General features: G+C 34.5%; 2 protein-coding genes across 3 annotated transcripts; one reads left to right on the top strand and one right to left on the bottom strand.

Moving 5' to 3' along the window:
- The first annotated feature begins 428 nt into the window (after positions 1-428).
- LOC109172798 (uncharacterized protein C57A7.06-like) lies at positions 429-6,408 on the top strand. Of its 2 annotated transcripts, none has more exons than XM_019322029.1 (13): positions 429-694; positions 849-909; positions 2,219-2,580; positions 2,705-2,846; positions 2,959-3,437; positions 3,742-3,960; positions 4,050-4,376; positions 4,496-4,846; positions 4,957-5,037; positions 5,128-5,235; positions 5,341-5,712; positions 5,876-6,007; positions 6,101-6,408. In XM_019322029.1, the coding sequence occupies exons 3-13, from the start codon at positions 2,263-2,265 to the stop codon at positions 6,254-6,256; spliced, it is 2,685 nt and encodes an 894-aa protein (XP_019177574.1). In that variant the 5' UTR covers positions 429-694; positions 849-909; positions 2,219-2,262; the 3' UTR covers positions 6,257-6,408. The 2 variants fall into 2 exon arrangements, with proteins under 2 accessions (XP_019177574.1, XP_019177579.1); XM_019322034.1 differs by having other exon boundaries at positions 5,131-5,235.
- Positions 6,409-9,547: 3,139 nt separating this feature from the next.
- LOC109173767 (serine/threonine-protein phosphatase 7 long form homolog) lies at positions 9,548-12,835 on the bottom strand. The gene is made up of 5 exons (XM_019323068.1): positions 12,803-12,835; positions 12,318-12,632; positions 10,503-10,589; positions 9,960-10,388; positions 9,548-9,863 (listed from the first exon to the last, which is right to left on the bottom strand). The coding sequence occupies exons 1-5, from the start codon at positions 12,833-12,835 to the stop codon at positions 9,648-9,650; spliced, it is 1,080 nt and encodes a 359-aa protein (XP_019178613.1). The 3' UTR covers positions 9,548-9,647.
- Between the last annotated feature and the right edge of the window lie 2,716 nt (positions 12,836-15,551).

Below are 15,551 nucleotides of genomic sequence, written 5' to 3' on the forward strand. Positions count from 1 at the left end.
TCCGTATTAAGCAATGGAAAATGGAAAATATTTATATCTTTATCAGTTAAGCATTGGAAAATGATAAACAGCTGTACTAATTAATGACTTATCAGTTAACAATATTGGAAAATGGAAAAAACAGATGTAGTAAACTTTAAATCATAAATTAGATTCTGAAATGAAAGACATAATTCTCACAAATTTAACTGCAAAAAACGACGTAGTTTTAGTTTGAGCGGGAATTTTTGTCTAATTGTCGTTTCCAAGGTGTGTGGCTTTTTTATATAGTAAGATAAGATAATAATAAAATAAAATAATATAAAATATAAAATAATAATAATAATAATAAAGATTATATAATATATATTATAAATTATTAAGTTATAATTAATTAATTAATAATACAAAAGGGCAACCAGACAACTAGTATTACTGGTCCAGTAAACCCTCTCTGTCTCTCAATCTCTCAAAGCGGAATCCTAACTCGCAGCCTCAGGCGCGCAGCCCTGTCTGCCTCGCTCTGTCTCTCAATCTCTGGAAGGACTGCAGGAGTCGCAACCCTCTCCACGCAGCCCTCTCGCCGGTTGCCGCTCAAGCGCTCACTGCCTCACGCCCTCGCTCCTCGCCGAGTCGCCGGTCGCCGCTCAGCCTCACCGCCTCACCCATCTCAAACTCTTGGTTCTTCACTTCTTCCAAGTTCCAACTCTCAAGGGTAAGTTATACTAATTTTATAATTTCTATTTGATTATTTGTTCACTTTGATAATTTGATTTATATAAAAATAAAAAATCACACAGTTGTTTACTTTTAAAAATTTGCAGTGTTAATCAAAAATCACACAGTTGTTTACTTTTAAAAATTTGCAGTGTTTCTCCTGACCCCAGAATCCAAGTCTCCAGGCTCCAAAATTTCAAGAATCTATTCAAGGTAATTTCTAATTTTCTATAATTCTATTTGTTCACTTTAAATTTTATATTAAAATAAATTCATATGAATTACTGCTTTTAAGTTTTAAGTGTGTTAGTGACTTACTGTGTTGTAAGTTTTAAGTTCTATTAAGTTTTAAGTGTGTTAGTGACTTACTGTGTTATATTAAGTTATAAGTTCTATTTGTCTCCAAGCTCCAAATAAACTGTGTTGTACTGTGTTTTAAGTTTTAAGTTTTTAGTTTATTCACTGTTACTCTGTTAGTGTATTTCAGTTTATTAACTATACACTAAAGTAGTAATGTTAGTTTATTCAATGTTAGTTTATGAACTCTTGGTTGTTGATCTTTTGATTAACTTTTGGATCCAAGTAAGTAGGTCTTAAATCTGAAATGTTGATCTTTTGCTGATAAATGAAGATTGAAGAATGAAGCATGTTGATGACTTGAGCATGGATTGGAGTTGATGAACTCTTGGTTGTTGGAATTTGGAAACTTGAAATTTGTTATCACTTTGGGTTCTTTTCCTTATTAAATGTGTTATATGCAGATTGGTAGTATCGTTGTATGGCTATGACTTCTATTTTGTGTATGTGAATTATGAAGATTGAATCATTGAAGACCATGAAAGTATGAAGTATGAACAATGAACTTTATGAAGTATGAAACTATGAAGTTCATACTAATTGTTTATTTAATGTGTTATGTGAACAGTGTGAAGAATATGAAGTTTACTGTAAGTTAGACAACCATTTATTAATTATTAGTAATTTAGTATGAACTATTTATTGCGAAGACAATGAAGTATAAAATTATGAAGTCCACCCTCGGTTATTCAGTTACCGAAATAACCGATCGGTTTCGGTCGGTTATATGTTTATGTTCGGTCGGTTATTTAGGTTAAAAAAACACGATTGGTTATTCGGTTATTGGTCGGTTATTAACCGTAACCGACCGATGCTCACCCCTAGTCAGGGAGCATTTATAGCAACATGCTAACATGTGACAAATTAATGTCTACTACTTTTTTTTTTTGAAAACCTAATGTCTACTACTTATAATGCACTGAAACTCTAATGAACCAATATTTTAATGGTATAATTTTTACTTCAGAGTTCATAAAAACTCCTAAAAAATTGTTGAGATTATTTTTTTGTAATAAAAAAGGAAATGCATCCTAAAACTAGATTGGGAATTTTAGTATTATATAGCCTTGAACGGGAATAAGACTTTAAGGTAATTGGTCGGACCAACTAAGCTAGAGTTCCAAATGACTATTTTTTGACATTTTTTTTCTTGGTTTATTATTAGCCCAACAAAGAACATGCGCGAAGATCTCCCCTGAAGAGGAAATCATGGCGGATTTGAAGAGCAGAGGCAAGGAGGGAGCCAAGGGAGACAGAGGCAAGAGGAGGAAGTTCAGTCGTGGGAAGGGTTCTAACAAAGATGAGAGGGGAAAGAGAAGGCATGGGCCGGGCTTGCCCAATGTTCTCCGAAAGCAGATTGCTCTTCAAGACGCGTCGGACTCTGATGCTTCCGACTCTGATGTCGCCGCTGGTGATGTGTACGAGTACGAACAAGGTTTTGCCGAGGAGGAATCTAAGAAGAACAAACGATATGATCCTGTGGAGAATTACTTAAGTGAGCTACATGAACTTCCTGAAGACTTCAAGGTATCTTAATGATTTGATTGTTTCAAATTTAGTTATTGTTACTGATACCAACCATTTTGGCCTGGAATTTTGCTGCTGTGAGCTACCTGAATTATTTAGTCATTGAGTTTTCTGTTCTATGTAGGATGAGAATGTGACGTCTGAGGATGAAGACTATGAAGATGATGAAAATAATCAAGACAGAGATGATTTTGAGGAGGATGCTGATGAAAGACATTCACGGATGTTGCAGGAAATAACTGGCCTGCCCGGTGATGCCTTTGTAGGTAATATTTTTAGCTTCAAAATTTGCATTAACTATTTTGATCCAAAATTAAGGCTTGTTTCATATAAGAGACACTTAAATCCATTGACATTGAAAAGATGAAATTTTGTTAGGTAAGAAGAAGAGAAGTGATGCTATAGTATCCGAGGCATATCCAGAGTCTGAATATAATCCCAGTCGGGATATTCTGGAGGGTGATGGCCGCATTAGTATTCAAGATCTTCTGGACCCACTCCAGGGGAAGTCAGGCTTTAGCAAACTAAGGAAGAACATACAAAGAATGGAGAACAAGTCCATGTCCATTAATGCACCTCTCCCTAGACCAGATCAAGAGAGATTGGAACGAAAAGCTGCTTATGAACAATCCAAAAAGGATATTACAAAGTGGGAACCATTGGTCAAGAGAAACAGAGAAGCATCAACTATCTATTTTGATGAAGATATAGACTTGGGATTTTCTACTGTAGGTGCATTAGCTGCTGAATTTGAACCAAGAACAGAATTTGAAAAGAAAATTGCTTCTTTGGTTGGTGATAGTGAAATAGTGGATGCTCATAGAAAAGATGGTGCAAGACTTCTTGAACTAAATGAGGTATGGGTGTTGGTTATAGATCCTTTTATGGTTTTCAATTCTTCTACTTCTATTTTATAACCCTGTGTAAGAAAAGTAAGTGAATATAGAAACCCTGTATCATGCTCTATTTTGTTATTTTATTTGACAGATAAGCATAGAAAAGATGGTGCAAGACTTCTTGAACTAAATGAGGTATGGGTGTTGGTTATAGATCCTTTTATGGTTTTCAATTCTTCTACTTCTATTTTATAACCCTGTGTAAGAAAAGTAAGTGAATATAGAAACCCTGTATCATGCTCTATTTTGTTATTTTATTTGACAGATAAGCATTGAAGATGTAAAGGACCGCCAAAATCAACTAGCTAAAATGCGCAGCCTTCTTTTTCGCCATGAAATGAAAGCAAAACGACTTAAAAATATAAAGTCCAAAACATATCACCGATTGTTGAAGAAAGACAGATTGAAAGCAACAACTTTTGCTGAAACAGATCCTGAAGCTGCTAAAGAATTGGCAATGAAACAAGAATTCAAAAGGGCTGAGGTAACTTTTGTTACTTGTCATGGAGGACATCATTTTGGTCTTGATTTTTGGGGCTCAAAATGCTTTTTTGGAATTTTAACTTTATGCAGGAACGGATGACTTTGAAACACAAGAATAAATCCAAATGGGCACAACGCATCTTAAAACGTGGTTTGGATGTCCAAGATGAAGGAACTCGTGCTGCTTTGGCTGAGCAACTGAATCAACATGCTCTTTTAACTAGGAAGATGAACTCTATGAAAGAGGGTAATAGTAGTGACGAGAGCAGTGATGAAGATGACATTGATGAGATTTCAGCTGATTCGGATGGGGATGTTGCGACTAAATTGTTGAATAAAGCCAAGGACAAGACACTTAAAGTACTTGAAGAGGATGAAGAATTGCCTACTACAGGAGTGTTGTCTTTACCTTTTATGGTAGTTTTTTTTTGTACATTTTTTCTATCTTCTTTAACTTTTTGTGGTTGGCCCCTTGCCATCGTGCAAATATCACTTTGGACTATAGTTTTTAACTTATATTGATTTCATTGGGGTAGGCCCGCAGCTTGAAAAAGAGGAAGGAGGAAGCTGATGAAGAAGCAAAGGTTGCTCTTCAGCAGTATGAAGTATCACTGAATGAGTTGAAGGACAAAAATGTTGCTGAAACTCAAGAAAAGAATGTGTTGAGTGGTAGGAGGGTCTTTGGGGCTTCCAAGAAACAGGTTCAACAGCCTAGTGATAAGACGAAGTCAGACAATTATTATGGTGACAGTGATAGTGAAGGCGTGGATGCTGATGAAGCAAAAGATGAGGGGTTTGGCAAAAATAAGACTTCTCAAGTGGAAGTTTCTTTTGATCCTAATGTACTTCGTGAAGAGTCTGAGATTGATCATTATTCCATTTTTAAGGTAATTGGATTTCTGATACGTGCAGGATAGTGACATAGTCTTTTTTTATGTTGGTCATTTGTATTATTTATTTGAGGGGTGATGTTAATTTCAACTTTTATGACTCTCAGAGTTTTGAGGACATTACTAAAGACCCTGGGCCCAAGACCACATATGAAGTTGCTATTATGGCACCTAAGGAAAAGAAAAAGGTCTAACTTGTTGCCTTAATTTGCTTAGATTTTTGTTATTTTTTAAACAAACATTAGCACTCACAGCGACTACTTTTTTCGGATTCTTAGCAGATGAAACACTTATCAGATAATAATGAGAAGAGAATCACCAAGAGTGCCTCTGTTGCTGACTCTAAAGGGATTACACAATCTGCAGTGCATGACAGTGATGCAGAGGTAAATATCCTTTTTTTTGCATTTGACATGTGGCTTGTGTGATTTAGATTGTAAAATATTATTGTGGGATTGTTTCTTTATTTCTTTGAACTGTCTTACATGTAGGAAATGGATGATGTGAGTGATTCAGATAGCGGAGGGCAAATGATTGATGGGATGTTGTCGTCTGGGGTTAAGTCAAGTTATGAACTCCCATCTCAGGAAGAACTTATCCGGCGTGCTTTTGCAGGTGACGATGTTGAAGAAGTCTTTGAGAAAGAAAAACAGGATATCTTGAATGAGGAAAATCCAGAACCTGAAAAGCCAGCTTTACTTCCTGGCTGGGGTCAATGGACGAATATACAGAAAAAGAAAGGTCCACCCTCTTGGATGCTTGAGCAACATGAGAATGCCAGAATTAAAAGGGAAGAAGCCCTCAAGAAGAGGAAGGATGCCCGTCTTAATCATGTTATAATCTCCGAGAAGTGGGATAAAAAGGTCTTTCTCAATTATGCATTTCATTCTCTCATTTTCAAACTTTCCCAACGATTCAGTATTTTATTCCATACAAGATTTCGATGATGGAAATTGGTGTTAGATATTTTAGCTTGCTTATACAAATATTCTGTATTCAATGAATGTGTTTATGTTCTTCTGTCAGGCTGAAAAACTACATACCAAGACATTGCCTTACCCCTACACATCCACAGAAGTATTTGAACAGAGCATTCGGATGCCCATCGGACCAGAGTTCAACCCTGTAACAGCAATCGGAGCTCTTAATCGTCCAGAGGTATAATTCTCAAACACGCCACTTTTTTCCTTTCATACAAAGGGAGTTATATACATAATTACTTTACTACGTTGTCGTCTTTATTTTCCACAGGTGGTTAAGAAAGCTGGTGTGATCATAAAACCTATTAAATTTGAGGATGTGAATCCTCATGAAAGAGGTGAGGAGCATAAGCATGGTGAACAGAAACGGAAGAGAGGCAAGAGTGGTGGTGGGAGAGCCTCAAGGAAGACTGCCAAGACCAACTAAAACCTACTACTTGCCACTGCTCAAACTTTTAAGCTCAATTCCAATTTTTTTTTTTCTGTATAATTTTTTTTTTTTTTTTTTTTTTTACACAATTTTGTAATGATTATGAGGGAATAATCGGCCATATATTTCATTCAAATTTTGTTCCTCATCCACCACTTTCTAATGTTTACTCTTTTAGCATTACTCTTGTAAGAATTTGTAATGTAAGTTGAGTGTTATGGCTATTTACATTTTTCTTCTCCCAAAAGGTTGAATCTCCAACTCTAAGGGCGCGGCTATTTACATACATTTATAACTGTACGAATTAGTATTTTTTTTTATGTAAGTTGTTAAAATGCGTTCACTTCTAAAGAATAAATGTCTAGAATTCAAGAACAATTATGGTAATTATGAAAAGATGTCATTTACTTGTTTGATTTTTAATAGTAACAATAATGAGAATTCAAGAACAATTATGGTAACTATGAAAAAATGTCATTTATTTGTTTTGATTTTTAATAGTAACAATAATGATATCTAAGGTACTTGACAATAATTATATATATATATATATATATATATATATATATATATATATATATATATTATATTTGATAAGGGATTCAATTCAATTCAAATACTTTAGTTTTCAGTCATGACTCATGACATTAAGTTAGGCGACGAAGTATAACATTAAGTTTGAGATTAGATTTTTGTTAAAACAATAATCAGATGACTTTGGCAATAATTAAATGTCTTTGAAACAAAAATGAAGAATGACAATTTAGACACTTTTTTGATTAGATTCTATAATTGCGTTTCAACTAGACTTTAACAAAAAAAAAAGTAATTACGAAAATAGTCACTTATGGACGATAGAAGTTAAAAATTTTATTTTATTAATTATAAATAATGGAAACCAAAAAACCTCTCCTAAATAGCTTTGGAAATTTTACGCCAAAACTAGTTGCCGCACGCACATTCCCGCTGTTTCTCGCGGATTTGCACGGGTGCATTTGCCGGTTATGCAGATTTTAGGGTGAGAAAAGCAATCTAAGGGAATATATTATGTCATAATTTCTTTTCTTAGATTGCTTTTCAGAAGTACCTTATCGTGAAGAATTTTTTTGGACTTTGTTGGAAAGAATATATTCCCTTACAAGTCAAGAATGGTCCATTTCATCATTTCCAAGACGAATATATTCCCCGAAGCTATTGCTATGCTGCATCAGTATGAGAAGACTACTCATTTAATATGAAATGACTATTCGTATTGCTATTGTGAATCAGTATTACATTTATGAGGTAGAGACAATCCATTTTATCATTTCCGAGACGAATAGATTCCCTGATTGTATTGCTATTGTGAATCAGTATGAGATGACTAATCGTTTAATATGAATGACTATTCGTAACATTGCTTATGTAATTTGAACCGAATATATTCGCTGACATTGCTTCTTTAAGTTGGAAAGATTTTATTTAGAGACCGTCCATATTCGCTGACATTACTTGTTGAACCCGGAAAGATTTTATTTATTCACTTACATGATGGGTAAAGTCCGAAAAAAAAAAAGAAAAAAAAACAAATTATATGTAAAACTCGGACCCTAACGGTCCGAGTTTTACCTTTTTTTTTTTTTTAAACTAAAATTAGAATTCGGACCATGATCTTCCGATTTATATATTTTTTTTTTTGTCAAATTCGGACCACAATGGTCTAAGTTTAACCTTTTTACGTTTTCGACGCGGAGCCAGTCCATTTTGTCACTTTCGAGACGAATAGATTCCCGAGATAAAGACAATCCATTTTCTCATTTCCGAGACAAATAGATTTCCTGATTGTATTGCTATTGTGAATCAGTAAGAGATGACTACTCGTTTAATATGAATGACTATTCGTAACATAAATTATTGTATTGTTCAGTATGGAATCAGCAGTATAAATACATGCAACCATCACAATAAAAAATGTAACATCAGTGCAAAGATATTTTAATTACCAAAGATATTCTATTTTTCAGTTGTTTGTATAAACTACGTTGTGAGAGATGGAAATGTGGGCATTATACAGTTCTAACGAACTTCAGCTACCGAATGGAGTGAATATAGTTACATATTTTATTCATACAATACACAATCGGTGTTATTGTATGTTCTCATTAATGAGAGAGCAGGGACGAACAAATTACACGTTTGTCGTTTCACAAACGTGGTTGATGGTAATGAATGTTTTAGGATTTTCCATTACATTCCCCACCACAATAAACACCGGACGTAGAGCCGAGCAATTTTTGCGCATGTATTCTGTTTTTCTAATAAGGTGTTTCGTTTAAAAATGCAGTTTGTAGAATAATCCGCACACTCGGATCTCATCACAACATTTTGGGCGGCACAATAGGTTGGTTTATCGTTCAGTATGTCGCGCCATGGTCCTTTGCAATGCCATACTGCATGTTTGAACACCTTGTTGAGCACGTCAACCGCACCGCACTACTATACCACGGTCTGTCCGACTCGTGGGAGTTGCATGTTGAAGGAATGTCTTGTTACGGAGACTGTGAAGAATTTCTTAATGCTTATGGAATTGCAGAGCATGACCAAATAGTCATGCGACATGTTGGTCGTTTTCAATTTTAATTTTTTGTCATAAGAAATAGGACTCAAGTTCAACTACAACATGCCCTAGGTGATGGGGACAGCCGTGACATAGCTCCTGGTAGTACCGGTGGAATTATTGCTGTACCAACGAGGTCGAGCATCCATCCTAGTGTTTCAATTGAATCACTTATAGGATGCCAGACATTATTGATTGATATCGGTGAGTTTTCTCGTGAACAGTCGCTACTAATAGACTTCATTGCTGTGACAGTGACTGAGAATGACTTCGTTGATGTGGTACATGGCACTACCACAAACAGATTCCACAACGATTACTATCGACATGCGTATTTGGAATTAGCGGAGAACATTTGCCCCTTCGACGGAGCTCATAATTTGTTGTTTTTGAATTTTGATATTGGAACTATAAACTTAATTGTATTCTCTCGTTGTGGTCCGGAAGTCCTATATAATCATTTGTGGGCCTTTCAGATTTACAATTACGCACGATTAAATGAAGAATCGTAGAATGGTTATATCTTCAAAAAATTGAAATTTATTTTCATCAATGTAATGCATGAATCGGACACCTATTATTCGATTTATCAATGTAATGCATGCTTCGGAATTTTTTATAATCTTTTATTCATTGCAATTTCAATTTTTTTTTTTGACATTACTATGGAATTACTTGTTGATTCCGAAAAAATAAATAAATAAATAAATTATATGTAAAACTCGGACCCTAACGGTCCGAGTTTTACTTTTTGAAAAACATAAATTTTAATTCAGACCATTGTGGTACGAGTTATAAAATAAATTTTTGGGGAGGGCCAAATGGTTCATCCGGCATCGGGGCCCCAAAGTTTTGCTGCGACGTCACGTGCAATAGGAACTCGTACTCAGTATTGATCAACATATCAGGACTCCGCTGCTGAACATCCCTAATGTATGCATCGCGATCGGCGTCAGGATTGTCGAGGACTTGCCCGGAATCTAGCATCAACCGGTTGAAAGCATGCATCTAATTTAAACAAAATGCGTTAGGAATTATTACAAATAAAATAATAACAAATGTAAATCTATTCCAATTATTGCAAAACATTTGTAATATACTAACCGCATCGTTCAGTGATGCTGCACACTGCACAAATCCCTGGTTACTATAATGCGTTGGGTTACCAATAAGACGTCGACCGTGCATGTAGTACCATGTGCGGTACCCATCCACCACCTGCGGTCGATCAGTTCTTTGCATGTTGATAACCAAATCATACCAAGCATTCCAACGAGCCACGTGCTCTGCGTGTTTTTGTGACCAATTAGTACCAGACTTACCCCGTTGGTCCATATCGTGCAACCGTTGGTCGTATACCACGTCTACTGGCACAACCTGCAAACCATTGAATTGCTTGCAGAACCGGTCAGGCTGGTGATATTCCACCACGTGGTAAAAAATAAGCGGAATACGGGCAGTCCACAAAGTCCTCCCCGCTTTGCAATATGGGGGCAAGGCATCGAGATAGTCATCGTAAGGGGTAAAAATAAACTGCATAGAAAATATAAATCTCACGATGTTAACATAAAATACGCAGTGTATAAAATATGAACTGACTAAAATAATATTCGAAATAAAAGTATTCATAGTCGTAAAATTACTTACTCTATGTTCAGCTAGGCGATCTAATTGATCGCGAAGGCTAAGATAGTGTGCGTAGGCATTGATAACCAAGAGTGCCGACAAACCAACCTACAACAATTTCAAAGTAAATAAATACTACTACTTCAATATTAAAACATTGATGCAGCCAATTTAGAGATCGTTACCTGTATGCAATAGGGTAGTCAGCGATTTGGTCGTGCGGCAATACACCTTTCGGCTTAAACATAGGCAGTCTCTCCCATGCCCAAATCTGGACTAGAAGAAGACACCCATACAATGTAGTTTGTCGTGTACATCACAGAACAACCGAATCCCAACAATATTCACCACAAACGTACAGAATACTAAGGTACAGGAGCAAGTATAATTTATATTTTCCTTTGGTTGCGTCGGGAAATAAAAAATGATGGACAATTTTAATTAGTGTTCTCGCAAGTGCACGAATCAGTTGTAGTGATAGTGTGCAATAGCAAGGGTCGAACCCACAGGGAATTGATACAAATACAATTTAATTACCTAAAATTGATTAACTTGATAATTGAAAATACTAGAATAGAATGTAAAAGATAATGATCAATTTAAATGTAAAATACTTGAATCAAACATAGGAAGGTAAACAAATGTATTACTAAGAACTAGAATCTAAACTTTCAAGCAAAGTGGAAAGAACTAGGAACGCAATTTAAAATCAATAATTAAAATCAGGCTAAGTACTTGAAAATTGAAATATTAAAGCAGTGATTGTACGAATTGAAGAGAAGGAAAAACCAGGACAACTAGAATATTAAAGCTTGCTGCTGCTAAATATTAGCTAAACCTAATTGAAATTCTAAATGGAGTACAAATGGCAATTTGATCATGCTTATAAATGACAAATTGATTTAACATAAACACATAAACTAAATGTCAAAATTGATTAAACTAAGAAAAGAAAATAAGTGTTTAATAAGAAGTCCAAGAAAATTTACTACTGCATTCAAAAATTAGAAGTCAAAGTTCACGAACCGACACTAATAAAATTCAGACATTTAGAAAGAGCCACTGAAAATTTAACAATATTGAAGAATAGGGAAAAGAACCAGAATGCTCAAAAACAGCGGCCAACGGAGAAGTCGTTCATCAGAAATGAGAAGGGAATTATGGTCTGATTTGCGCTGCGCTGCCCAGGTCTGCCGAACACCAGAATCAGCCGCCGATCAGAAGCCTCCGGAATTGGTCCGGAGCTAAATTGACGATCTTCAATGATGAATCGTGGCTTCCTTTTATATTGTTCCCGCCAAGCTAAGCCACTTCTCCGCTAAGTTCTACGGAGCCATGGAGAATTCTTCTCCTAGTTAATTGGATCGTAGCTATGACCGAGAAGAAGTCTGATTCCTTCATTATTGATATAATAATAATAATAATAATAATAATAATAATAATAATAATAATAATAATAATAATAATAATAATAATAATAATAATAATAATAATAAACTTTATTAGAGACCATATATAACTCATCTACACTTATTAAACTCCTACTAATTATGTACTACTAAAACTAATTAATATTATTATTATTATTAAATTAGGATCAATGAATTATTAGATTGACAAAATTCAAATAATAAAACAAATTTAATAATTAAAACAAGTTAAAATTAAATAATATTACTAAAAACTAATTATAGCATAAATAAATAAAAATCGATATAAATTAATCAATTATTGCAAATTAACTATAAAAATATCATTAAAAATAACACTAAAAATAATGTTTATCAAAAAACCGTCTAATAAATAATATATCAAACGTCGTTCTGCCAACAACACTTCTTCGTCTCCGCTCTCCGCATGAAGAGCCTGAACGTCCGGGACAACTGACCCGTGAATCATGGTCGTTGACAGGAACTGATTGGCAAGCTCAAATCCCAGCAACTCAAGGCACATTAACTTTACTTCTGCCGTAGTGCCAATTGTATCCTCACCCGTCACCAAAAGTCCATCGACCTTAAGGCCGAATAACACTTCTACATCTTGAAGAGTTATTCCAACCTCACCGAAGGGCATGTGGAAAGCGTAGACCCCAGGCCTCCATCGCTCTAAAAGGGCAGTAATAAGCCCATGATCCAACTGTATTTTGGTAAGCTGAGAATCACCATAAAAGCCAGCTATTCGCAGTCACATTTTAACTCTATCATCATCCACGGCTGCACACCTCGTCAATGTATCGTACTTCACGGCTTTAAGTTGGACGTCATACGTTGAATCCGTCCAAATTGCTCTACTACGATGACGGGTTTGAAATGGTAACGCACCCTCCTGTAGTGGCCCGGGATGCACTCAGTCATTTGCCATAACTGTATCAAAACAATTCATAATACTTACAAATTAAAAACATTTAAACAACTTCGAATAACAAGTGCGACAATTAAGAACAATTAAATTCAAATAAGTCCGAAAATCGGACTACACCACTCTCGACGTCACTTTTTTTATTTTTTATTTTTTTTAGAAAGCCGAAACTTGGACCATTTTGGTCCGAATTTCACAAAATAATTTTTTTTTTAAATCGGACCAAAATGGTCCGAATTACAATTTCTGTTTTTATACAAGTAAAACTCGGACCATTACGGTCCGAGTTTTACATATAATTTATTCTTTTTAATTTTTTTTTTTATTCAACAAACCCGGAAACTCGTGGAGACTACATTTTAAAATGTAGTTTACATATTTCAAGTACATAAATGAAATATTTAGGAGGCATCAAAAAATATATGTAAACTGCATTTTAAATTTTTCGGGAGACTGCATTTTAAAATGTAGTTTACATATTTCAAGTACATAAATTAAATATGTAGGATGCATCAAAAAATATATGTAAACTGCATTTTAAATATGTATATTTTTTAAACTCTCAATTTTATCTTTTCTAACTAAAATTTGATATTCCCTAAGTATAGAACAATAAATTTGTAAATAAAATATTAAATAACAATTTTCGTCCGTCTTCTTTATCACTTTACCGTTAAAAAAAAAAATTTAACTTAACGGAGCATTAGGTTGAAACTAACATCCTCTTTTCGTGTTTTTTTTTTTTTTTTTACAACAAAAAATATATACACCTCATTGAAAAAAAAAACGACCAAAATAATATGTCAACTACGAGTAATTACACTAGCTATATACAATATTTTTTTACTATTAAATAAATGTTATAAACACTACATACATCAAAGTCTGAATTTTTTTTCCTAAACTTCATTTTACCACTAAAACAAGAAATAATATACTACAATTCGATATAATCTACAATAAAACAACATAACGAAATAATAAGTCTAATAACTCAAATATAATTTTTTTTTTACCTCAATAATGCACAAGTGTAGAGAAGATGCGGTATAGAGAACAGGGCCGGCCCTGGGGCATGGGCAGGCTGGGCCCCTGCCCAGGGCCCATCCCTAGAGGGGGCCCATAAACTAAGATATAATAATATATTGTATATTGTATATATTACTTAGTATATATTAGAAAAAATTATTTAATTATTTTTGACTTAATGAATTCTTATGGAAGTCGAATAGATGGAAGATTCAGGAAGAATCGAAGAAAAGAGGCATCAGCGCATCGCAAGTTGCAACCATTTAATACCTCTCCGCCACAGCAACCGTTCAATTCCTCTCAAGCTAAATAAGAATGGAAAATTGAGGGGTGGGGTGGGGTGGGGGGGGGGGGGGGGGGCTTAGGGATGGGGATTTCAACCTTTTAGGAGGAGAATAATGGGCAACTGAGTGAATCGACAATCTACTTTCATAATCCACAAATATAAAATCTTCTCTGCGGTCAGTCGGTCCTGACTCTGTTCGTCGCGCCTTCACCACTCCGGTCTACAATTGTAATTTGCAAAGATATTTTAATTTTTATGATTTGAGATTTTTTTTGAAAGCTATGATTTAGGAATTAGACCGTATTGTATTGTTAACTGTATTATTGAAAAGTCTATGATTTGGCCATTTAGGAATTGGGATTTGCAGAATTGTAGAATTGCACTGCATTAGGAATTTGTAGAATTCTTATTTCTGAAAGCTCTATAATTTATTTAAGAATAATAATTTTTAATTGGGATTTTCATGGCTTAGTTTGCAGATTAAATAATTATCCATTTATCCAGAATTCTAAATTCTTAATTGTTAATTGAAATATTGAATAAGCTGTATGTTGTATCTATTCCTTCTCAAAGTAAAATGACATTTTTCAGATGCCAAAGTAATTTTTTGGTTTAATTTACTAATTACTTTGCTGTAGTGATTCATATTGCCTCCTTTTAATCTTTGTGGATTTCTTCTGTTGAATGTTGATGTCCAAATATTAATGGGGATTTATTCGGAATTAATTGACTTATATGTTATAATTTCATTTATTTATGCAAAATATTAATCTTTATTTTTGCAGAGATTGAATGACATGAATGTTTTTGTATTTAAAAAAATTGTTGAAAATTTTCTAATCATATTCATATTATTTGACATCATGATTTTATTAGTATTATTAAATTTAAATTTAAAATTTTTATATAGGGACTCTTTTTTTCAATTTTGCCCCGGGCCTATAAAATGTTTGGACCGGCCCTGATAGAGAAGATGCACTGTTGATCCAAACTTGATGTTTGAGAAGTGGCTTGGGAAGAAGCTTTGAAGATAACATAAGTTTTTTTTTTATACAAGTGGAGTTCCGAAAATTTTAAAGGAGAGAGGAAAACACAAATATGCCGAAAGAGAGAAAACCTTTGAGTGATATTTGTGGACTCCGAAAGGGAAATGCTATCTATTGTGCTCAATTCTGTAGTGAAGTTTAGGAAATGCTATTTATTGTGCTCAATCCGAAAAAGCAAACATTGAGACCATAATTTGTGGAGTCCGAAAAAGCAACTTTGAGAACATAATTTGTGGATTCCGAAAAAGCAACCTTGGGAAGAGAAGAGAGATAACAGCTTTGGAAAAGGGGTGGGGTTTGAAGCTGATGTTGCTCTTCATTTAATGACAAAGGGTGGGGTTTAATACAAGG

The sequence above is a fragment of the Ipomoea nil genome, unplaced genomic scaffold, assembly GCF_001879475.1.
Source record: "Ipomoea nil cultivar Tokyo-kokei standard unplaced genomic scaffold, Asagao_1.1 scaffold0146, whole genome shotgun sequence".
In the NCBI taxonomy this organism is placed as follows: Eukaryota; Viridiplantae; Streptophyta; class Magnoliopsida; order Solanales; family Convolvulaceae; genus Ipomoea; species Ipomoea nil.

What these genes read in the sequence shown, in the direction of transcription:
- LOC109172798 (XM_019322029.1), top strand. Translation starts at nt 2,263, where the DNA reads ATGGCGGATTTGAAGAGCAGAGGCAAGGAGGGAGCCAAGGGAGACAGA. An exon ending in GCCCGGTGATGCCTTTGTAG is followed by an intron (nt 2,847 to 2,958) that starts GTAATATTTTTA and finishes AAATTTTGTTAG; the next exon opens with GTAAGAAGAAGAGAAGTGAT. An exon ending in AAGAATTCAAAAGGGCTGAG is followed by an intron (nt 3,961 to 4,049) that starts GTAACTTTTGTT and finishes AACTTTATGCAG; the next exon opens with GAACGGATGACTTTGAAACA.
- LOC109173767 (XM_019323068.1), bottom strand. Translation starts at nt 12,835, where the DNA reads ATGACTGAGTGCATCCCGGGCCACTACAGGAGG. An exon ending in TCCCGGGCCACTACAGGAGG is followed by an intron (nt 12,633 to 12,802) that starts GTGCGTTACCAT and finishes GGTGATTCTCAG; the next exon opens with CTTACCAAAATACAGTTGGA. An exon ending in CAGCATCACTGAACGATGCG is followed by an intron (nt 9,864 to 9,959) that starts GTTAGTATATTA and finishes TGTTTAAATTAG; the next exon opens with ATGCATGCTTTCAACCGGTT.